This window comes from Salarias fasciatus, chromosome 1, assembly GCF_902148845.1.
Source record: "Salarias fasciatus chromosome 1, fSalaFa1.1, whole genome shotgun sequence".
Classification (NCBI taxonomy): Eukaryota; Metazoa; Chordata; class Actinopteri; order Blenniiformes; family Blenniidae; genus Salarias; species Salarias fasciatus.
Window position 1 is genome coordinate 37,468,607 of NC_043745.1, and position 25,566 is coordinate 37,494,172.

Consider the following 25,566-nt stretch of genomic DNA (forward strand, 5'->3'; position numbering starts at 1 on the left):
ACTGGAACCAGGAGGATCTGGACCGGGAGGAAAACATTTTTGTTATTTTCCATCTACTGAGCATGTGCAGAGAACGATTCACTACAGCCGTGGTGCTCGCTACCTTGTGCAGCGTTTCAGAAAAGTTGCGTTTTCAGCCGTTTCCATGGAGACAAAGGTCTGGTATTTCCAAAAAGTTGCATTTCCCCTCCGGTTCACAGAGACAAAGTTGTGATTGTCTTCAAAAAGTTCCACCTCGAAAAGTTTTCAGTGGCTCCGAGCACAGTGGTCGTCTGAACAGACCCTCAAAATGTAGAGAAAGCTTTCTGTTTTCACTTAAGAATGTTGTGGTCTAAACGGGGCTCATTACCCCAAATAGTAACAGGTAACATAGTAACATGTACTTCGATATAGAAAATCTACTGAATGTCTACTTTCAGAATCAGACTTTATCTTTTTTGCTTTAGTCTTGATTTTTCAAGAGTGAAATGTTCAAACGTGTTCCTGCTTTGAAATGATTGTTCAGGTACCTTAAAGGACCTATATCATGCAAAATCTATTTTTTTAAGGTTTTTAGCATGCCCCAAAGTTGATTTCCCTTTCAAACCACCCCCAAAATGTTATTTGCCTTCATCCACGCATGTCTGAGTAATCTCTTTCAGTCTGCTGCTCTCTACAGCAGCCCCTCCCTTCGGGTAGAAAACAGCTCTTTTGAAACTCTCCAAACCTAAGTACGTCACAAAAGTTGAACTCCTCCCCACCACTCTTCTCCCACCCCACCCCCGCTCAGACAACAGTCGCACTCTCCTCCGACCAGCAGCAGCAGATTCGCATTTTCCATGAGGAGGAGCCCCCCCCCCCACCAGGCCGTCGGCAATCAGCGTTGCTGCTTTTTGTATCTCCGATTACGGAGATAAACTTTAACCATCGTCTGAAAGCAGCAAGAGTCTGAAGGGTCTGCGCTTAGTGAGTTTCTAACAGGAAAAGACGTTTTCGCGTGTGTTTGTGTGTAGAGAAGCTAAAGAGCTAAAGCTAACCCTTAGAGAAGCTAATGCATGACGTATTGAAGCGCTGATTGGTTGAAGTCAAAGTCCACAGGTGGAGAGGCGGGATCTTCAGTGAAACAGAGCGTTTTCTCTTCCGGGTTTCAGAATTAACCTCCAAAAATCTTTTATTTAACACAAAATGACTTTAACTTAGTGCCAAAAAAAAAACTATTACCATGTTAATGCCAATAATAGGGTTTGGGCGAGCTAAAAAAGCATGATACAGGTCCTTTAAATCACAGTTTGGGTTGTCTCCGATGAGCCTTGTGATAAATTCAGATCGGATTCTCTTCACTGTCATTTTAATGCTCCACATAAAAATGAAATAACGTTCCAAACATGTTCCTACTTCATAAAATATGCATCAGTGCCAAATTGAAAAGTGCTGAAAAAAATTAGGGCGAAGAATGATGGTCGGGCCCGATATATTAAATAAATTTGGCCTTGACCTGTTATCTAAATGAAATAATGGGATAGGTTTCAGAGGAGCTATCAGTCTTTAGTGAAACATTCTGACCTGATCTTTATAAATATACCTCGTTTCATTTCACATTATCGATTACTGAGTTGTGAATTCCTCTTACAGAAACACAAGCTGATCATCCCGGTGAACTCTAAAGCAACACTCATGGCATGACTGCAACAATGTAAATCTAAAACTGTGAAAAATGAAGAAAAAAAAAAACTGCTTGGCTTTACAACATGAGTGCTTCAGGTTCGGTCACAGTATGTAAGCTGCGTAATGCTATTACTGACATGATGTATAGGTCTTATGACGAGGAAGCCTGGATTTATTCTGATTCTACAGCTTTGGAAAGCGCGAAATATGAGATGAGAGAGAGCTACCTACCTAAATTTAAATATGAGTCAGTTTTTTAGTATTACTGTGTATTTGGTGGTACCGATGAGCTTATTTTGGTCAAGTGTTTTCCGTGATTTGATGAATATAATGCAGAAGTCCTGATGAACACAGTGATGCACTATACACACACACAATGCTCCATTTCTCCACTTTATCTTTGCTTTATCACCTTCATAGAAGACGGGTTTCAAACATAAGGCCCATGAGCCCAATATTAGCTTAGCATTAGCTCCAGCTGGAGGCAGCGCGGAGTGACATGAAGGGAGAGAAAATATTGCCAAGCGTTTACGAGGTCTGACTTTTTCGTGGACAGCGGTTTTGTGATGCAAATATATCACTCTTTCGAACACATATTGGTTTGAGAAGAAAAACGCTTTATTTTCGGGACCCCAGCAAACTTGCCGGACTACTTTCCTCTGGACCTAAACCGGACACGATCTGCGCTCACTGGACGCTGTCAGGGGTCAGGGGTCAGTCTGTGTGAATGAACAACACTGCTGACGGGGATGCCAGACAGATTCATGTCAAAAATCCCAAACTATCCCTTTAATTTCTGGAGTAATTCCTTGGTTGTGTGAAAATATGGACATTTTCGTCACATATCCTCTACACCACAATAAACAAAATGTTTAAAGTTCAAATTTGGTTACTATGGCTCTATTTTAATGGTCTGACTCTGACTTCTATTTTATTAGCTTCTTCTTTTTTTTTTTTTTAGTATATACAGAGTGTAAGGGAGCAATCTGTGTATTTGGTTTTCTCAATGGACTTGTACTTATTGTGTGAGCTGTTCCACCCCACACACATTTCTGTACGCTCAGGTCAACGGATCAGCGGCTTTCAATTATCCCCTGACCCTTGAATCAACCGAGCTTTTACATTCTCTAATACTCTGAAACAGCGTGCGCATTCAGATCAGGTCAGGACCCGCATTCACATTTTTTTTTTCAACAAAATTCAAGCAGTTTTCGCTTCTTTACCAGATTTCAGCCATTAAAAAAAGGCAGAAGATTGTGGCTGTAAAACAGATTTAAGCTTCAGCAAGTTGGTTGATTCTCAAAAACATGAATATGAGATTTTATGTCTCCCAAACACAGAAATGCATCAATAACAGTCAACAGAGCAGCATGGCTGATAGAAAGCGATTTAAAGCACCTCTAAACTTTTCAAAATGCGATGCACTTTACGCTCGCTGCAGCAGAAATATTTCTAATCTCATGAAGCGCTTGGTCAGTAACAACTTTTTTCTCAGGGCTGCAGGGTGTAGTATTTTCAGCAGCTTCGGAGCTACGACTACAACTCCTGCATTCGGCACTGTCAGCATGCTAGCGTCCTTTAGCACGTTAGCATCCATTAGTGGCTGGTCTGCAGCCAATTACTACATAAACACAGACAAAAGTATTGGAAACTGGTATCGTTCGGTTCAAATATGAACAGTACTCTTCCCTCTGTCTGGTGTTAAAATGCGCTAACTTGACTTGGAAATGAGAGAATTACGTGTTCGTGAAAGTTGCTGAGTCCACCATCACTTGACTTTACTGCTAAGCAGAGCCTGGAGAAAGAGTCCACAGCTTTTCTTAGAGATGAAAGAAAAAAGGAAAAAAATCCAGGAAACGAGGCAGACATCCACTGCATCACACAGTCAGTCCCTCTTAGTTCCTGAAAGTCTCACCCTCATCATGCAGTCAAAAGCAGTCCAGTGGTGGAGCGATCTGTTTCCAGACCTCTTATCATTCTCATCAGCTGATAGCAAGGAAGAAGAGAAAGCCAGGAAAGCTGAGCAGTCGTTTTCTAACCTCTTTGTTCTGGCTTCTGTGTGAGTCTGTGATATACAGATAGTCCCAACACGAGTAATGGCGTGTATAATCATGTCAATCCATCAGAAAAGAGATAAAGCCCAGCAAAGTGGTCCTTTAAGACCTCTCAATTCCAGTTGTGGTGAGCCGGCGTCCTGCAGGGTGCGCGCGCATTAGTCTTTGTTCCTTGAGAGTTAATGAGCTGCGGCCGGTCCGTATCTCACTGCTGATGCCTGGAGGGGAGAACAAAAAAACCTGCAGGACACCACTTTCACCGGAACAGGCAATACAGCTTCTTCTGCTTTTAGTATTTTACTGGAGGCCGTGGAGGAGTCCATAACGCCGAAAACACAGCGTCGCAATTAGTCACAGCAGAGTTGGGATTTATCTTGTAATATTTACTCTACATTTGAAGTCAGAGGTAATATATCTGAAGGAGACGAGCTTTATTGGTCTATAAAGACCACATGCAGATAACACGCGCTATGAAAATCCCTGTAATAGACTCCAGAGGCTTTTATGCATATGCTCATGTTCATTTATTGTTGGTATCTTGTTAAGCCAGCAGTGCTGATGCCACTCTTTACAGGAGATTGATGGGACGGACCGCCGTCACGGCCCAGACGCAGCCATCGATCCTTGGCTCCTCAACCTTGCTGTGATTTCCACGCAGCGTGAGACTCGCCGTGAGGCCGTCCGTCCCGTCGCGTCCTCGGGCCGCCTCCCCGTCTCAAATCGATGCCTTCGGCGTCGCTTCTGCCTTCGGAAGGCTTTGGGGCGACAGCTGTGCTCCGCTCATGTGGCGCGTCCAACCAGCTTCGCCCGTTCTGATTCTCAGACCTATTTAAAGTCACAACACGCTCCCGCCAGCGCTGCAGTGATCTCACCTTTCTCCGTCTAATTTGTGGGAAGATTAGCTTGGAGCCCATCGACGGTGAGAAACAGGACGTTAATGACCCGTTACCCTGTAAAACAATGTCAAAAATTACTGCCACACTAAATTGCCCGTCTATTTCTAACCTAAAAAGACAAGATATTGGATTTTTTCACTGAACTCTGGTTTTATGACATGAACGGCGCATTGATTTCAGATAAAAACTACTTTCTTCAATCCCGGCAGAACAGGAGGCTCCAAGTCATTCCAGCTGAGGGGCCGCTCCAGAAAACGGTATCATATCAACCTGCAGACGCTTCTTTATTTTAGAGTAAAACACTGCAGACGTTCACATCTAATCCACTTTTCATTGGACGGCAAGATAAGACTGTGTAAAGGTGGAAAATGAGCCTTTCTGCTACAGTTTTCACTGGTAAAGGTTTTTCCATGTGAAATTGAATTTGTAAAACAGAAGCTAACCTTCGCTGCAGCATCCTGCTGATCACAAACCAACGCAGCACCGAGTGGACAAATGAGGAAAACCACTTATATTTTTAAAAAAAAAGGATTCTATGTTGTCTTTCAGATTGGACACTGTTCAGCTCACCTGCAGCCTGTTAATCAAACATCTGACATAAATTCACACTGAGAAATCACAACATCGCTCCTATAATATTTGATTTCCTTAAAGTTTGATATAGGAGGTTTTTTTCACCAAACAAATTACTGGATTCTCGTTTATTAATAATTGACAAAAAACATTTGTTCCTACAACTTTATCTAAAACAATAGAACATTATGCAAGGCGTCCATCTCCTGACTGAGGTTCATATGAAAACATTGTTTAAACATTTCCATTTCGGTAAGATTTCTTGATTTGTCCATTTACACGTAAAAGGAAACCACTGAAAACAAAGCAGTTAGCATTTACAGCCACTAGTAGGAGCTGCTGTTTGTTTTTGTATTGAAAAAAAAACCACACAAATATGGCAGACAATTGTCCATCATGTGCAGAAGAACTTTACTTCAGCTGTGGTCACATGTGCAGTCCTAGCTTTTCCCGAATATGTTTAACAGATTCTGTTTTCAGTGGCTAAAAGCACATAAAGCATGCTAAAAATTTTTGACCTGACAAACGTTGTAGTGTAAACGAGGCCTACATGAAACCAAAGCTGCACACCCAGTAATTTAAAATTAGCAATAACGTTGATGCAAAACTAATTAACCACATTAAAGCAACAGAAATAGTCCCATTGGCACAACAGCATAAAACGGTGTCTTTAACAAGAAAATCATGAATTATGAAATATCAAAGAGAAGAACTAAAAAGAACAACTTGTAATTTAGTTACAAAAAAAGAGGAAAAATTGTTTAAATCAGATTTCACACTTAAGAAAAAAGAAAAAAATTGATAAATCTAAATAACGAGTGAAGCATTTTGCAGCCACCTTTGCATTTGCTGTGTGGTCAGGATCATGACAGGTGCTTTACATATAGGAGGGAATCATTTTTAATAGTTAGAATTCATTCACACGTTTTCTCATTGAAAAGAACCTTAAAAGCCTTAACACATCATAGGAAAAAGTCAAAAGGTCAAAAAATATTGATTCAGTCAGTTCTTTAAAGTGTTTGAAATTAGGAAACATGGATATAAATAAGATACAATTTATGTGAAAAGGTTCTTTTTATCCCCTGTTGTATTGTGTTCTATTCTAGTCCTTACCATCCTGAGGTGAGCAGTTAGCGAATTAAAAACGAAGCGTAAAACCATCAGTTCTCTCATTTATCTGATTCTTGAGCCAAAGTACAATTAAATCAACTTTATTTTGTTGTGTTTGAGCGTGGCTGTCAACCCTAAATGAGCTTAAAAAAACCTGTGGAGAGAACAGAGAGTGTGTATCTTGTGGTGTGAGAGTATATTTTACTGCTTGTGGCTCTGCAGCACATCTTCTTGTGTTTATTGGGGTTTCTGTGGTTACGTCTTTATAAAACACTGAGCAGAGGGACAGACACTAAACTCACCACGACTTTATTACACTGGTGACGTTTCTGATGCTTCTGCATGAGCGGCTGGAGGATCAGACCGCTGAACATGCCAGAGATGGTTTTTTTTATGATTCAGTTTGTTCTAGTGCTGTCAATCAATAAACATTTCTAGCCAAATAATGGGGACTCTGACCATAGTTAATTGCATCCTTTGTGAGCTTGAAATTAACACACAAAATGACCAACGTAATGCATGGAAATGGCTTCATCTAAATCTTTTAACTCAAGTGGAGCAGTTTCACATCAGAAAACACTCACAAATGTGGAATTTGAACCATCCACCATTTCATGCTGAGATGCTCAAGGGAAGGCCAGTCCCATGTTCTATTTCTGTGTTGAACAGTCCAGAACACAGACAGCTACAGCAGGATATTTCTAATATTTTCAAGCTTCTAATGAGGAATCTAATCCTCATAATCCACCTGAACTGCACAGGGATGTGCAGGGAACAATGAAGTCCCAATGTCGGCAAATTAAGTTTTCTCTCCTATTTATTTTCTTTGAACCAATTGCGAACCCTAATCCGAACTCTGCAATTAATCACAATTTAAAAAAAAAAAAATCTTTAACAGCTCTCTGTGGATTAATTGTGATTAATGCGACTAAAACTGATATCACCAGTTTCTTCATATTCATTTTTTGGCATTAGCGAAGATGCCCATGCCGTGCATGTCAGGAAAGATGCTTCAAATTTTGAAACATGTTTCACATTTTGTGGCGGACTGTGGCGGAGTGGGTGGTGGGGCTCGGTCTGAGCTCAGCTGTGGAGGAAAGGTCGTGAAGCAGACGTCAGGGAAGCCAGGAGAGGTGAGAGGGAACACCTGTGACCAATGATCAGTGATTACCTGGAGGAGCTGGCTGGCTTTAAAGGGAGCGGCTCCAGGAGGAGCTTCTGTAGGAAAAGGGAAAGTGCTACATCCCGCAGTTGCAGATGAATGAGATTTTTCAACGACAAACTGCTCCTTATGTAGCCCGGCGCCATGACGCACCGCGGTCCACGGCTGCGGTGAACTGCAGGACTTCGCGAGTTCGTCAGTGTGAAAAGGGCACGAAATGGGGAAAAACATCTTAAACCATTAGAACTTTGGAAAAAAAAATGCGAAAACAACTTTAAAAAAAGCCAAAATGACTTGAATGTGTTAAAAACAATAGTTTGAAATGGTCTGAAAGGTAAAAAAAAAAACATGCAAAACTGCTGCAGAAAAGCCAAGAGGGTTTAAAACAATGCTGATTCTATATTACATCTGGACATGAAACTACGAGCTGTTTGCCTTGATTTAAAGCTGAAACATATTTTGCGGCTCCAGTGAAATTTTATAGAAAGTGGAAAAACAGCTCTTTCAGTCAAATAGTTTACTGACATAGAAAAATGCTTGTAAAGTCAATAATGTCCACGATATCCTGCGTTTTCATTCCGAGCCAGACAGTTGCCGAAACTAATAGTCTATTTTCACTTTATGCCTCTTTTTTTTTTGTTTGTTTTTATTGATTCCTCATTGAAAATACAAACTTTATTTTTATTTACTTGTCTGAACTCCCAAAAACTTCCACATTCAACATTACTATATCTAGTAAGTGGCAACTTCCCACTCATGTAGTCGATGTTGAACAGGAAGCGTTGAATGCAGGCGTTCCCTCTCTCTCTTTTTCAAATGTAGTAGAAACAGCTTAAACGATAAACAAGTGTTTTAAGATGTTATCAGTAACCAGTGCACATTACACAACATATCAGAGTAAGTATTTTGCACAGTCCAGGCAGGAGTGTCAAATCGTGTCATAATAACCTTTAAATTGTGGTGCAGAGTATACAAGATGAAAATGTCTATATTTTCACAAAAACCAAGCAATTACCGTTAAGAATGACTCCAACCTCATGAAGTCAATATGATGCCAAATGACACCTTGTGGAGTGAAATCCAGTGAAAATCAATGCTTTTCCGCATCTCATCAGTACGTCCTGTTAGTGGATTCCACGATATCATGATTACAACAGTTTTTATGTTTATATATGTCTTTATCAGGTCTTTCTTTATTTGCCGGTTTAGTTCAAGCACTGGATGGATGTTTCCACACTGTTCAGCCACGAGGCTTCAGTTTAGCTTCTCATATCAACTCCTGGACAGTAAACGAAGCTAAAGTTTGGACTCCAGCCCTGGAGTTTTTCCTTCTTCTTCTTTTTTTTTTTTTTTTCTTGACCTGGTGCAGTGACTTCCTGAAGTCTCCGCTGGTTGCCTGGCAACCTCACCGCGATGACAGATCTCCAATAAGCCTCCGTTACTATGGAGAAGGAGCCGGTGCGCCGACTGCTCCGGAGCTGGCGGCTCATCCCGAGTTTACGCAGCATCTGAAACTGAGCGGAGCTAAGTGGCTTTAACTTTCGCTCGCTGCTGTCAACAGATACAATTTAGCCTCGAACCGGGTGCCGCGCTGCGCCGGGCAGCCGGGGGATTGTGCGGCGGCGATTCATATCCGTCCAACTCCTGGAAGAGGCCCAACTGTACCCTGACACTGTCTGCTCATGAAATTACACATTTTCTTCTCTCACAGAATAACGGCTTCGTTTCTAATAGCCTGAATGTTTTGTCAAGGTCTTTAAAGGTTTCTTCCAGAGCGATGAGTTTCTACGCTAAAAGTGCAATCCGGCCTTTTTTCTCTGGAACATCGTTCAAGGGTTGCTGCAGCCCTGCTGCCAAATATGGCGGCCACAACTTATGCAAGACTCCAACTGGCTCCACTTTTAAAGAAAATGTATGTTCGTTTGCGTCCACATAGCAGGCTAGAAAAAGCTTTGACGTTGCACTGATCACAGAAAAACACTCTGAAGGACTGATTGATATTTGGTGCTGGAAATTAAAGGGGACATTTTCTTTTTCTTTTTTTTTTTTTTCCAGCACGACAGCCACTCCTCAAACATCTCAGAGCGCCGTCGAGAAAGCTCCGTGTCCCCTCTTCAGCGATCAACATGCTAATTAGAGCGAGGAGCCGTCTAATCTGCATGAAGAAGGAGCCGCGCCGTCATTCATTAAAGCAGACTTCTAATTTGGCCCGTCTCATTATGTTGACACAGCGCAGGAATTGGCCTGGTCACTGTGGGGAGAAATGTCATGGATCATGCTAATGATCAACACTAAGGCTCGTTCCCACAGAGCTCATAATTACTCAGTCCTGCTGCGCAATTTGCCCGATGATTAATGCTATTTTTTCCCCACGCAGGATAGTTCCTTCTGACAAATGCTGCGTTGTTTGATCACGTAAGTTTGTTTGTGAAAATAAGTATTAATGGTTCCACGCTTTGGGTTTTCAGTCTTCATCAAACGGCTTTTTATGACAATGGAGTGTATTTGATTTGTATAATATGTGTCACAATTATCCACCAGACTGAAACAGCAAATAAAACTGTTTAAAATCCCCAAATTTTTATTCCCATCTCAACTTTTATCGACAATCTTTTAGAAAGGTAAAGCAAAAAAGGGGGGAAAAAAAAGAGACATTTTTGGGACCAATTTAATTGTAAATGTTGTGAAAAGCAAAAATCTAAATATTATAATAATCAAATTGAAAACTATTGGAGTGTGCCAACAGCGCCACCTCGTGGCCCGGCATGCCAGCTACAGAGTTTTCAGCATTTCTGCTGTTTCCATGTAAACAGACTTTTTTTTTCTTCCAAAATGTTGCACCGTTAATGTGAAACCGCTTTGAAACAAAAAATTGAAAATTATGCATTTCCACTTGAAACGGGGTCTGAGAGGAAGGCGATCCACTCCGTGTTTCCATTATCAGGTGATAATGTCTGCAGAGGCGCTGTGGGAGGAGCGGGAGCAGTGGAGGTAGTGGTTAATGCTCTGCCGCTGCACCTCTGGGTCCTGCCATTTATGAGAATGTTACTGTGACACGCAGCAGCTAATTAACGGAGGGCTCAGTCCACGTGTAACTCTTCATGTCAGCAGTAAAGTCCCTGACGCTAATGGCTCCCCGGCTGTAACGAGTCATGATGCACGTAGGGAACGGCTCGAGAAACATGAGGCTGATGGTGTTGATTTGACCTCTGAATTCTCCAGAGTCTATTCATTAACCTGATGAGGTTCAGCTCTGAGAGAACGTCTGACTTGTTGTTTCACCCTGAATTTAAACTCAGCATATAATTTGGGAGACGTGTTCATTTCGCTGATCTCAAGTCTCTGGTCCTGTTGATGTATCTGTACCAATCATCCATCAATTTGTGTAAAAAAAATCTCACACGGAAACACTCTGAAAGGCAGAAATCCTGAAAATGATGTTGTGTTGATGTCGGGCCACTAGTGGCTGCTGTTGGTTTGTACAGAAACCACAAACAAGCAGAAAACAATACTCTGCAAACGTGTAGTTTTCAGCACCGTCAGAGTTTTACCTCTGACGCCACTCCAGCTTTATTCATAGAAGCTGCACCACATTATGATTTTGAGGATCCAATCCCTAATTCACTGCTGATATTTGTGCTTTTAAGGTGTCCTTTGAAGCTATTAGCAGCTGCAGGGCGCTTGTTGCTTTTGATGAATTCGAAATGGTTGTTATTGAAGTGGCGGGCGCGCAGGAGTCAAACGTATTTTGCGAGGATCAAAAGCGTGATCGGAATTTGCTGCAGTGTCTGGCGCTGATTTAGGGATTTCTGTTTGGCGCGACACCTGCTGAAGGGTGGACGGCGTCACGTGCGGCACCTCCTTCCTGTCCTGTGACTACGGCCGTGCTGTTGATGCTTCAACATGACAAGAGCAGCTGCTACGCCCTAAAACAAACAAACTGCTGTTCTGCCGAGGACCGGGAAGCTGCTATAAACACTCCCAAACACTGAACTATATCGAGGAGGATCATGGCGACGGGGGTTCTGGCTCGGATTCCAGTCGGATCTCTGTCCCCGACAACAAACCTTCTATCATGTCGTCCATCTGCTCTGAGGATCGTTTTCCAGGAGGAGTGAGCAGAGTCAGTTTTTTCAATACAAACACAGAACACATTTCCATGGACTCGGTTGGGATGTTGTACAGATTTCTACATAAACCGATTCTCTATGCATCCAAAATTAATCAAAATCACAATGAATGTCCTTATTCTATACACAAGCAGTGTTTTCATTTCACTGTTCAAGTTGTTGAAATGGGGCCAAATTTAATCAAATGAAGAATAATACATTGAATGTCAAATAGATTACATGGTATCAAAACCCAAGATTTTTAAACTTCATGTTGTAGTAAAACTATTTAATAAATTTCATGAAGAGGAAATTAAATCCAAGACTGTTATGAATCTCACTTGCTTGATCAGCCATTAAAAATGGAATATTTTATTTAAGAAGTACAAGAAATCCATAATTCTGTGTGAATGCAGTGCTTGGTGTGAGGGCAGCAGTGTGAGTGTGTAATCATGTGAGTTCCACTCTGTGTGAGAAACGCTCCGATCTTAACAAACATCCATTTGGTGTGTTTTCTGTGTTATGCTGGTTAAGTCGCTTCAATCACAGTGTACGCTGGAGACGCAGTGTATCTCCCCCTGAGGTGAAAGTAATGAAGCAGGAGGCGGAATGACAACCAGAAAATTGCACGCCGCTCCTAAACAACATGGCTGTACTTTGCATTTTATAGCAGCGCACAGCGACAGAAACACTGGAGACTGTCACAACTCAAGATCCTGTGGAAATTTAATACAATTCTGAGACACAAGAGAGATGAATACTTTGACTATTGTGTATAATCTCATGACGGTTTTGACTGTATGAATTTTTATTATTGTCACTATGTTTAAATGGTGAAATGTGGCTTCTTGAACGACCAGCTGAACCACTGATCAATTAATTGACTGATTGGTGATCATGGTTTCTCTATTTGATCAAAAACACTGAAATGCAGCCAACATTTTACCCGCAGTATAGTCAAAGTTTCCTTCCAACAGCACAGCAAGGGAACGTATTTGTTTCAACATTTGAGGCTTCACTACCTCCAGAAAGGAGCTGGGAGCCTGACTATTTCATAAAAGGTTGCAGGAAATTCATTTCTGGTGATGGAAAAAGGAAATAAGTTCCTTATTGTTTGCAGTGTGGTTGTATGCATTCGTCTTCTCAATTGCTTCCTCCAGGTCAGGGTTGGGTGGAAGAACTCTGGGGGGAAGTTTCCAGTCAATCACAGGGCAAACGAAGGAATTCACACCTACCGCCAATTTAGACTCATTGATCAACCTCCCATGCAGGTTTTTGTAACGTGAGAAAAAACTGGAGAGCCTGGACGAAACGCTTCAATGCAAAGGGAAAACATTTAGACTCATCACATGCTTTGAGACTACAAAATGCTGATGAGGCGAGAGTTTTAGCCACTGTATGACTGTACAAACCAGATGAACGTGATCAGTGCTGGGCAAGTCCTTCTTCCTGAACACAAACTCCAGATGGACTCCGGCGGATGAAAATCCAGCTGAAAGCGGGGAATTATAGTAATGGGACCGCACGTCATATTGTTGACAGTAACCATAACGGTGTGGTAAACGCTGGGAAAAGGAATTAGACCGGTCCTACTGAAAGCAGCAACTCCGTTAGTAACGCTGTTTATTTTCACGCCGTTACTCTCATTACTGGACCTGGATGTGATATGTCTGAACTATATTATACTGTAGCTGCTGCGATTCAGCCGTGCGTCTAATATCACAGCAGTATATATGATAATACTGAGGCGTCGCGAGCTGTTTATACACAGAGCACCACAGGCCATGGGTACAAATGAAGTTGGAACCTGGACAACAGTTTTTTTTAATTGCCTTAACAAGCTGCTGGCAGGTCATTATTTACATCTTTAACCGTGTCACAATATTGTTATGGCCATCAGTTCTGTGTGAGAGAGGAGCCAGGTGAAGCTAATTAATGCTAATTCACTCATTTGTCAGTTAAAAAAAAAACAGAAGGAATTATTTTTGGCTGTTGTTGTGAGTGCATCTTCATTACCTCCATTATATCATTCTCATCTGTTTAGTTTGCCAAAAGCTGTAAGTTTGTAGTTTATCGTTTGTTGTTGTTTTTTTTTTTTTTCCCCTTGATAAATGACTTGGAGGATAGTTAGTTGGACACATCAAGGAGCCACTAATGTGACCAGAAGTTCCTGATCTCTGCCTCCTTCCTCCGTGAATCCCACGCCATGTAAATGAGTCAGGATGTGTGTCGACTTGATTCCTGGTAGAAGGAGGAGCATTTCCCTTCATTTGCATGCACATGACAATTGTTGGGTTTTCCTTTCTCTAGATTTCATGTGGATGTGAAGCGCCGAGGAATGGCGAAGCCACAAAAGGCGCCGTACAAATAAAAATTGAACCGAATATGAATGTGTCACGCACGAAATGTATAGTCTGGGTTTGCATACTTATTGCTTCGATGTTTTCTTTTTTTGTCCAGGCAGAGCTGTTTGTTACCCATGGAGACATTCGATTCTATTCCAATTGGTTCTGTACGCAAAGGTTTTTAAAATGTACGGCACAACTCAAGCAGTGGAAAGCCACCAGTGTGTGTGACTGGTCATGCAGTCAGAGGATGGGCAGAGTGTGTGTAAACAGGTGAATACATGATGGGGAAAAAGCCGTCTCAGCTCTTAGCAGACCTCACAGACCTGCACTGCCAGATTTATACATATCCCGCATCCCTAAAGACACATTAACCAGCACCAACCAAATGTAATTACTCAAAGTGCTTCTTGCATTAATTTGTTTCTGTCAGAGCTGTTCAATATTTGTTTGTCTATAAAGCCTGGGTGATGATTGCAACTCATAAGTGTGGTTCTGCTTCAAACAAACCACAAATGTGAAATGAATTGCTTCTTGTACACGAGCTATTTTCCCCGCCGAAGCCCGCCCAGACAGCAGCTGTTCACGACGCCAAATGCACAAGCTTCACACACGAGACGGAGACCCGCCGAATCACAGCAGCGTCAGTTTGCTCATTGATAGAGACAAGAAGCAAAAAAACACAAGAGCAACCTGTTCGGGGGTGTAAAAGCTTATTCAACCATCCATCTTCCAAATGAGGGTCGCGGAGGTCTGGATCGGTTCCCAGCTGACTGACGAAGGGCAGCACAAGTCCTGACAGGTCAGCAGTCCAGCCAGAGGCCCCGCTAATGTGACCGTGTTTTGAAAAAGGGGTTTTTGTTGGGAATCTCTGAAAACTTGAAAATGACTTCTGGAGTGCAATTTTTTTGACATTATTCTACTTTGGTCTCTTTTGCACTTGTGCACTATGGTGAACTGCAAAATGCTCTCCATGTTATACATCTTAAATCTTTGTTTTTTCCCCAACATTTTGAATCTGACGGCGCTTCTCCAACTGTGAATTCATATTCTGGCCACCGTCATCTGGGGCGGCTTGTTTACAGGCATCAGCTCCTGAGGGAGGCTGGACTGCACTCTGAGCACGTCTGGCGTTACAGAAACTCACCTCCAACCAGCAGGCCTGGCGGAGGAACAGCAGCATCTTGGACATTTCTGTTTGTTCAGCCATTATAATCTAAATGTTGCTGTCTGGAAGCGCAACTTTTTGAAACAAATATGCTAAAACGATACCGTTACCAGCAGCTTGTGTTCACCAGAGGGACAATCACACACGTTTACATTCCTGTTTCGAAGACGTTTCAAGTGAAAGCGCAACATTTTTGAGTTTTCAAAGCGAAGTCTGTATACACGGAAACAGTATGAGTGCTGAACACAATGTCATTTCCAACATGGCCACTAGTGGGAGCTGTTTTCATGTAATAAAAACACAAATGCACAAAGAGAACAGGACACTATAAACTTCTGAGTTTCTTCAAACTGTCTTTCTCCATTGTCAGTACTGCTTGCTTGTCAGAAATAACATGTATCTGATGCAGATGATGGAGTTAACGTATTTACTCTACTTTATTGTAGAAATGCTGCTTAATCCAAGAGTGAACAGAAAAAAATCGCATCCATCAGATGAATGAATCCCTGTCGTATTCAGGTCATTCATGACGGCATTCCAGAAAATTTCTTTTTTGACACATTTCCAGACAGACAGAATTTTTTAGAAAAATTACACCTTAGGAGCTGTTTTTAAAAAGTTTAGTTCTCAGTGACTCTGAGTGACATTGCTGTGTAAATGAAAACCTAAAACACCACAAAAGTTTTCTGTCAAGAATTTAACCCACAGCTTACTCACTGTGAGGTGAGACTGAGAACCACTATGAAGATTTACAAGTGTTATTCCCCATGAATATCCTTCATAATTCAACAACAAACTGATCCAAAAACGTTCACATCAACACAGCTCTGTCCCAAAAGTCGAAACACTACGTAACTTTTCAACTTTTCTCTGTTCCTGGGGTGGAAGTGTTTTTTCATGGTTGCTGTTGTCTTAACCTCCATGAAACCTTTGATTTTCCCATTTTCCACAGTATTTCATGAGGAATAGGGAATGCAGGCCTCGTCTACCTCTGCTGTGCTCTGGTGCAAAATGAAACTGTCACTATAACTATAATAACGCCTCGTGACGTGCCTTGAGTTTATAGATATATATTTATATGGGAAGGCATCAATCTTTTCTCAACAATACCTTTAAAGATAAAGACAAGTTTCTGGCATTTGTTTGCTATATTCACCGAATTAGTATGCCGGAAGCTGCAAAAATTGTGATTTTAAGCTAAAAATCACATGTTTTATCACAAAAGACACACTGTTTGACCATGATAATGACCTCTCTGATCTATCCAGGTCTGGAAGTGAGGAAAATGCAAAGAAGTGTCGGTTTTCTTGGTGTGACTTACCGTCAGCAGCAGGGGGCGGCTCTCTTTGACGGCTCCCACGCAGCCCAGGCAGCCGATCACCATGATGATGGTTCCCACCGCGATGAGCAGGTTGGCCGCCGACAGGGAGGGGAGGGATGATGACAGGGTGGCGAAGTTCCCCTGGGTCACCGAGAGCCACACGCCCACCCCCAGGATGCCACATCCTCCCAGCTGCAGAGCAAACACAGACGGGCCGTCAGTACACACACACACACACACACACACACACACACCGTACAGTCACACTAAACACAACGCCCAAAACATTTGTTGTGACTACGTATTTGTTTTCCTCTAATCTGCACACAAGTGTGGGTAAAGAAGATGACACAGGAAAGGAAACAAAGTCTTGTGAAAAACAGCCACAAGAGTTCAGGAAGAAGATCAAAATAAGTAGCAGAGTAAAGAAGCCCGGGCCTCCAAACTCCACACTTTAAAGGATGTACTTTGCATTTGAGGAGAAATGAGTATCTGCCTTTTTTGCAAAATGTTACAGAAGACTGACACCGCTTACATCTGTCTGGAAAATGTGAGGCTACAGCCAGAAGCAGCTTAACTGCAGCATAAAGGCTGGAAACAGCAACCCGAGCTATGCAGCGCTAACAGTAATCCCTCTGCCAGCACCTTTGAAGCTCACCAATTAACATATTTCACTGTTTTTACTTAACCTGCACCGAAAAACAAAATGAACAATTGGGGAGCTGCCCTGCGTGATTCACTAAAAGCTCACAAAGACACAGCCGATAATGGGAAGTGATCGTTATAGAACTGCTCTTGTTCTGTTATCTGTGTGATATAGCAGCCTGAAGCACTTCGGTTTCTCACCACTTCACACTCGACAGTTCTGCTAAATCAACTGAGGCTCCACTTTCTGGTGAGTCTGATTAGAAGCAGATTAAAGCCACGATTTAACACGAGGTATTGTTTGACTGACAGACTTCATGTTGACCTCCACAAACCGACTGTGTGGTCTGTACCACTTGCACTGGGAAGCTGGACACGATTCCTACAAAGTGGACAGGTCAATAATCCATCACAGGACAAACAGAGACACACGCTCACATTGACGCCTGCTGGCCATCAGTCACCAATCAATGCTAAAGATGGGTGTTTAGAATGTGAGGGGAAACCAGAGGAAAACCGATGCACAGAAAGGTAAATACTGAGGCAAGAGCGCTGATTAAGCACAGGCTCACCCACAGGTCAAAAGTCTGCTATGTGATGACTTAAATCAAACAAAGGCATCAAATAATACATTCTCAATGGAAAGCTAGAGTGGGGTACAGCTTTAGTGTAAGTAAAATGACTTCTGTTTTCTGCTTCGGGTTTGATTTGGAGACAGCTGCCTTGTTACTGTCAGAAATGTCTTCATGACTATTTGTATGAAACAAGATTTTAACAAGAACCCAGCGTTCAGGCTTGCTAGCTGAGGCTTGTTTGCACAATGATGGTGCTGAGAGGCTAAAATACAACTTTTGAAAATGCTTGGGCATCCATCCATCCTTCCATCCATCCATCTATCCATCCATCCATAATGGCCTGAATCTTCATCTTCATGGACAGACTGGTCTGGATCCGGCCCATGGCCACCCTCCGTCTGTGGTCGTCGATACAGGCATCGCCTGAAGACCCAGCCGGTCTCGGTCGATGAGCAGCTGGAGAAACGTAATGGACTGCGCGTTCCCCTGACCCTGTGGCTCGAGGAGTCCTAAGTCCAATTAGATGAGAGTGCTGATATTCAGTGGCGGGGATCGCAGTTTATCCCTCTGGATTGAACTTTGATGCTGTGGCCACGCTGCAGCCTGCCGTTAGCCATGAAACGATATGCCTCTATCACTGCTGACATCTACGACTGTGACCTGCTTGTGTAATTTTTTTCCCACCCAGGGACCAAACCAACCTCTGGAGTTAAGATTTTTTGCTCACATATTGGGCCCAATTTACTAAGGTTCTGCATGAAGTGTGCTAAATTGCAAGCCTACAGGAATATATTACACTTTTTCTTTGCTCATGCTGTGTGGATAATCTAGTAAGAATTGCACCACGAACTGCAAACAGAAGTGTTGAAATGAGGATTTTGCATGCTTTAGATCCACATCCATCAGCTGGAAACAGTATCAGTTCTGTTTTCATTAATATGGAGGAATTGATAAAAAAAAAAAAAATGCAGAAAAAATACATGTTGGTGGAGAAAGTTTTTGAATATCAGCATTAAAACAATATGAATTGGGAAAGGACAAAGAATGAAAGAAAGGTGAGAAAAGTTAAAGTGTGAAGTACAAAGCAGCAACTGTCTTCCGAAAAAGTTGACAAATAAAAGTTGTGGCGAGCCTCTCACTGCAGCATCTCCTTAAAACATTTAGCAAATTTCCAACTGCTTCTCAAATGCTTTCAAAAACTGTTGCAACCGTGAGCATTTTCAGATTTTTGTGAGTCATATTGCATGACTAACTTTTACTTTGTGTGATCTGGAACACACGTCTGACTTTCTGTAACGATGAAGGAAAACATGTTAAGGCTAATTTGTACCTCTGTCAGATGAGGTTCAGTGCATACTGTTGAAAGATCAGCCTCAGTGATGTACGTTCGGCTGAGGCTGAGCCTGTTTTTCGGATTTCATAGTAAGTGAATCTTTTTTTTTATTGGAATGACCGGCTGGTTAGTTAACAGGGACCAACTGAGGCCAGAGATATTTCTGTCTGAGTAGTTTTTCACTGTCAAGCCCTTCTCTGTGCATATATTTGTTCACCATTTGCCTTGTAAGTATTAATATATCTTTGTACATATTTACTTATACAAATTTCATTTTTAAGTCATTTGATGTTTTAATATTCCAATCTATTAATATTCCATTCTGGTCTGTGAGATCTGAAACAACCTGTTAACTGCTGCCAAACAAAGATCCAATCTGTGCCTCACCAGTCAGCTGAGATCAGCTTTCACGTGTGTGTGTGTGTGTGTGTGTGTGTGTGTGTGTGTGTGTGTGTGTGTGTGTGTGTGTGTGTGTGTGTGTGTGTGTGTGTGTGTGTGTGTGTGTGTGTGTGTGTGTGTGTGTGTGTGTGTGTGTGTGTGTGTGTGTCAGTGAAGGACAACAGACTGAACATTCACACCAAAGCTGACGGGCTTCGTTAATGTAAATGTCTTTATGGTTCTTTTAGAAAATTCCTGAATATAGTTCGCTTAAAGTTGATTGTTTCATTTCACGAGCCTGAAATTAAAGTTTTCTTTTTTTTTCAATGTAAGATAGGGCAAATTTTCTATTAAAGGGAGTAAATTGTGACATTAGAGTCATTACAGCCTCTACTTGACCATTACGGTTTTTATTATGCGTGACCAATTGCAGTCACTTGGGTCTGGTGTTTGAAGACTGAATACGTGTGTGTGTGTGTGTGTGTGTGTGTGTGTGTGTGTGTGTGTGTGTGTGTGTGTGTGTGTGTGTGTGTGCTATTTGGAGGCCAATGTCAGCGTGGAGCCTTGGTACTTTGATGTTCTTCTGCCTAAGACCCAAATCATGTTTGCCTTCAGAGGCACATAATGATGTCGGGTAAACTAAAGGTTTTTCAGATGTACCTATTATGAAGCGCCCATCATTTACACACACACATACACACACACACTCTGCGGCCATCTGCCAGAACTCCCAACGGCAATGAGATTTACACGGCTAAATACGTGATTATTGTTTCATTCCCCCTCCCCATTTTCTATTTCCAGCTATAGCACCAGATCTTATTTAATGAGCTCTTGAGCAAGAACTAGGGCAGAGCAAAAGTAAAAACACACACACACACACACACACACACACACACACACTCACACCCGAGCGGGGCTCCATTCACCAAGGCAGGTTTCCCATGACTGCTGGGAGATTTTAGCAGCTTACAAATGAATCACTGTCACTGTCGCTCCCAACAAACCTTATTACGTCCCAGAGTGTGTTTTCTAATGAAGATCGGTCACAGCTGCGAGGATGAAGAGGGGGAATCTAACAATAGATTGTAAGGTCAGTTTCAAACGCCCGCGAGAAAAAAAAAAAACAATAAAAATGGGATGTGACAGTGTGAATGCAGTCGGTGTCACTCCTGGTACATTATCACAGGTTTCATCTGCTGATTTTATTGTCAAAGCTGACATATTTGCCTGTTGCCCAAATGGTGATTCGATCAGACGTGACAGAACGCTAATGGAAATGGGAGATCTTCTGCAAACGCCAGGCGGCATCCACACTCGACGGCTGTAATGATTTCTGCTCTCTTAAAGGCAGAATCAATCAAATCTTCACTAAAGTTTTATCTGTGCGACTGTGACGACCCAAACACTTTACTAAAGTCCAACTGCTTTCAGAAACTGGAGCCTCAGATGTCTAATTCACACAAGGCGCTGATAAATAAGTGTTTGTTCCATCTAATTTAACACATTTCTTTGTGGGGTTTGCATGTTATCCGTCTGCGTTCCAGGTCACATCCACAGCCCGCTGACGAGTGTTTTCGATGAATCGGGTTATTTAACTGTGTGCCTCGACACGGTGTGTGTAAGTGTGTGTCTGTGATGGATTATTGTGTTTTCAGCCCTTTGACCGTCGTCGGCTGGCGGGACTCCAAGGCCCCGCGTCCTGAACTGGGATAAAGAGGCGGGAGGAGACGGATGGTCGGATCATTAACAGGTCTGTGAAGAGTCCGACGAGGATAATTCACTCTTGAATCAGATTTACTGAAACAGGAAGACATCTGAAGTCCAACAAGTGAAAAAGTGCTTTTTAGGAACTTTTCCAAAACGCATCGTTTCTGAAATGCTGCTGCTGCGCACCAGCACCACAGCAGTCTGATATCCTGCCCTTTTCACACATCGATTTCATCGATTTGCTGGTTAATCTTTCTGAAGTGAAAACACAAAAACGATGGAATTTAGTTTGAAACATTGTGTAAACGGGCCCTTAGATTCTTGACAAATTTCCAATCCGGACATTTGAAGCTCTGAAATAAGGAGAACTGTTTGCCATGTGCCGAAGTTCATTCTCACATTAAATATTTTTTTTTTTTAAATTACAAACCGAAAGTGGAAAGATTATATCTCCTGAACCACGATTTGAAATGATTATCTGATCAAGGTGGTTGATGAAATTATGCTATCTGTCTTATAATTCCTTTGGGTGGTGTTGAACTCCTGCTGAAATGAATAAAAAGATTCTTATATATTCTTCTTCTCCTGTTTAATTTGACGAGTAACATCAGAGTATTTTTACTTGTTCAGCACATATTTGTGGCAGACTCTTCCCTTCTTTTTGAAAGCTTAAATCCTGATGTTCGAGCATCACAAATGTCGTCTGTTCTTTATTTTTCCAGAAAACAAGTTATTTCACTAATCACATTAAGGGAGGATTGACTATGATAAAAAATGAAAGTGACTTCTGGATGTTTTAATCCAGACAGGTTGGAGAAACTGCCCCGTTAATCGTGTGATTTTCTCTAAAATGTGTTGACTGCAGCAGCTTTATTTCCACTCTGATCACAACTGTCCTTGATTAGCACGGACACACACACACACACACACACACACACACACACACACACACACACACACACACACACACACACACACACACACACACACACACACACACAAAGCAGCCGGTGAATTCTTTCCAGTCACACAGATTTTGGATGTTTCAGACGGATGCAGCAGCCATCTGGACGCCGCTCTGCGTCACAGCAGGTCTGGATATTCGGCTGCCGCTTCGGGTCCGAGACTGAGAGAACACTGCCAGTGAAAGCAGCAGTTTTCTGCAATATATATATACAAGTACATAGCCTACCCATTAACTAAAGTGATTATATCATGTGAGGAAAAATAAAGACTGCAGCAGTGAGATGAAAGGTTCCCGCTCGCACCGTTTTGATGTGACGATGGAAATGTAATTTCCCCGATAAATTATACATGTGTAGCGGATGACTGATGGGCTGGAGAATGTATAATACAGGTGGATTTTTAATGACTGCGCTCGCTGTACATGAATATCAGCGCTCTGATCTCACCGGACCTACAGCAGCTGGAGCCGCGGCGTGGGTCAGGAGAACACTTAAATGGAACTTTATTATCAGGATTTAGGTCGTAATCTGAATTCCCGCGCATATACGTACATACATATATACATGTATGCATGAATAAAATGGGGGAATTCTCAGGAGTGAAGATTAATGGAATGGGTGATACACCAAAAGAACACGAGTTCAAATTCACATGCCTCATGTTTTATTTCTTTTGCGATACTTTGAAGTGCGAGCCGTGTGTGTAGTCTGTCCCTGGAGAGTGAATCCTTGTCCTGAAATCTTTTTCCCATGGTCACAGCCCACGAGTGAAGTTCACAAGTTGTTGGCTTTTTATATATTTTTTAATACTTCACAGCGTTGTCAACTTTGTGGACTCTTTGAGGATGGACATTGGCCAGCCTTTAAAATGCGGAATACATTTTTAATTTGTGCTCATGGAGCGAAGGAGAGACGGGAGATACCGAACCTTTAGTCAACATATTCTAATGCCCTCTGCTGCAGGCTGGAATAGCATTAATCTCTCCAGCAAAGTCAATAAAGTTACTTCAGCAGCAGACCAGACACCAAAAAAATCAATAAATCTATTTTAAAATCCAAGTCTAAACTCACAGGAACAACACAAATTGTATCTCACACCGAGTAGTAAATTTCCATTGAATTGTGATTTAGTGAGGGTTCATCTATTGGTTCTGACATTTCAAGACAAGCTGGAAGTTTTTAATCTAAAAATGAGAACTGCAGTAAATCTGTGCAACCGTTTTGTCTTGCGGCCTTCAACTTATTATTCAAGCTTAGTGCTTGAAAAAAAACCCTATATATTATTTTGACTCAGTTTGATTCGCTGAGACCTTGTTTCCACCACAACAGCATTTGGAGCCACTGAAGACACTACTTATTGGAAACACTCTGACTGGATTTCTATGTAAAACGATAGAAAATACAACTTTTCTGAGACGCTGATTCTGCCCCATGGGCACCATGGGCAGGTGGAGCAAAGCAATGGAGAGACTGGACGGAGAAGCTGGGCCTGTGGATGGAGCAGGTTGTCATCATGTCTGAACATGAGAGAAAAAACTGAAAAGCAACAGGGGAGATGGTTTGTCAGAAAGTCAAATCTGAAAGAAAAAAAGAACTAAAATAAGACAAAACGCTGTGAGAGCGAAAGAGTCTTATAATCTTATAATATCTTAATCTTATAATAAAGTCAACAGATCAAAGTTGTGGTGAGCCAGCTAAAGAAATGCCTCTCCTAACAAAAACTACAGCATCACATGTGAAAGCTGAGCCAATTCACACCTGTATAAAAAACTGAATCAGTTGCTCATTAATCATGTTCATTAATCTTTTAGATTAAACTCATTCTGGTATTTGGTGTCATTTGGTCCATATTAATGAATGGAACCTGGTTAAATGGATGAAGAACGTGATTTTTTTAGCCTCCTAATGTCCTTTCATGTATTTTCATACTTGCAAATGTTCAATAGATCAGGTCTACACCGTGCCGACAGTAGCTCTGCAGATGGATCGCTACTTTAAGCTGTGAACACATCAATATCACCTGCTTTACAGCTCTGCAGCCAATTTGCTTGTTTGTTGACAGACGAGACGCCGTTTTCTCTTTTAAAATCTAATCACTGGCAGATGGATCAGACAGATGGACAAACCACACGGCCCTCTCATCCGTGGTAATTCACATAAATCAAGACAAGGTGCGGTGGGAAAGTTGCACAGAAACTGAACGTAGGCTATTCCTGCCACGGTGCCGTGGTTCGCTGGAGTGACCCGGTTCGATTCCGGACCTTCCTGTCTGGGGTCTTCATGTTCCCCTGTGTGTGATCTGGCTTTCTCTGCCTTCCTCCTCCGCTCTAAAGACATGACAGCCAGGTGAGTTTGTGCCCCTTAATTGGCTGTAAGTGTCTGAATGTCATTGATCCCGATCAGTGTCAGGTGAACCTGGCGGATACAGAAGATCGATGGATGGATGAACTTCACCTAGAAAGCAAATTTTACCACTTCAGCAGAATCAATGTACTTTACATGATCACTCACTTTCCCGTATCTTCACACACTCATTGACTGACTGCTGTCCTGTGAGCGACTCGCTCGCCATTAGCAGCGCCTTCACTGTGCTGCTTCAACTAAGACGCATGAACGACCAAGACGGGGGTTTGAATAACCTTTTTTGAATAACCTGGTGCACCACAGAGACACAACCCTGACAAAATGAGCATAGTACATCTTGGGGATGCAAACTGGAACTGGAATCAGCCAATATCGCTCATTTTAATAAACATATAATTATTGGTCCGATAAGTAAAAGTGGTCCGATACTACCACTCGATATCTATTTCTGTCTGACTACCGTTATGTGTGCGGGTCAGAGCTGCTTTAAGTTAGGTGATGTGTAAAAACAACTTCTAGTTCAGTTATGGTTCTGATACTTGTCGCCTAATGCTAATGCTGTCTTTTAATAACATTTCTTTTGTATTTTGCATTTGAAGTTTTGGAATATAAAAAAAATAAATGACTTTCATATTCAGTGTTTTCATTCTAGAAAATCATCATAGAACCTTGTTTTTATACCAGTATCGATATCGGTAAATGTCGATTATCAGCCACAACCACAATATCATTATGGGAGATCGGTATCAGTGCATCATACGAGTACATACTGCATACTGTGAATAAAAGAAGAGGAATTCACTTGAAAGGGTCTGAATGTCGCTCCAGCTGTTCCCAGTAGGCTATGAGAACCGTACCAGTGAACTCTGGTCCATGTTCGCTTCCTGTTTGCACCTCTGGCTGAACATCTCTGTACCCTTGATAACAAAAAACATGGCCTTTAGAAATTGTTCAGACTTCATAATTAATGAGGCCCAGCTGGAGCAACAAGCTGTTTTGGGTTCTTAAGAGGTAGACTCAGTTATGTAGCGAGTTGTATTCGTTAAAAATACATTTTACATGTTTATGTTTATCATTCTCCTCGCTGCATTTCAACATGCTGTTCGAATAAAACTCATTTGTTCATGAAAAGATAACTTTGCTGACCGAAATTTCGTAATCTCTTAATCTTAATTTCGTATCTCACATCCTTTTTTTTTTCTTTTCTTTTCTTT

General features: G+C 41.9%; 1 protein-coding gene across 2 annotated transcripts in view; it reads right to left on the reverse strand.

Annotated features, from left to right (window-relative positions):
* tspan4a (tetraspanin 4a) overlaps positions 1 to 25,566 on the reverse strand; it is a 238,022-nt gene that overhangs the window by 66,143 nt on the left and 146,313 nt on the right. For both annotated transcript variants that reach the window (XM_030085468.1, XM_030085389.1), the window contains one exon: positions 16,383 to 16,574. In XM_030085468.1, coding sequence (XP_029941328.1) covers positions 16,383 to 16,574 — 192 coding nt within the window. The remainder of the gene's footprint in view (positions 1 to 16,382; positions 16,575 to 25,566) is intronic.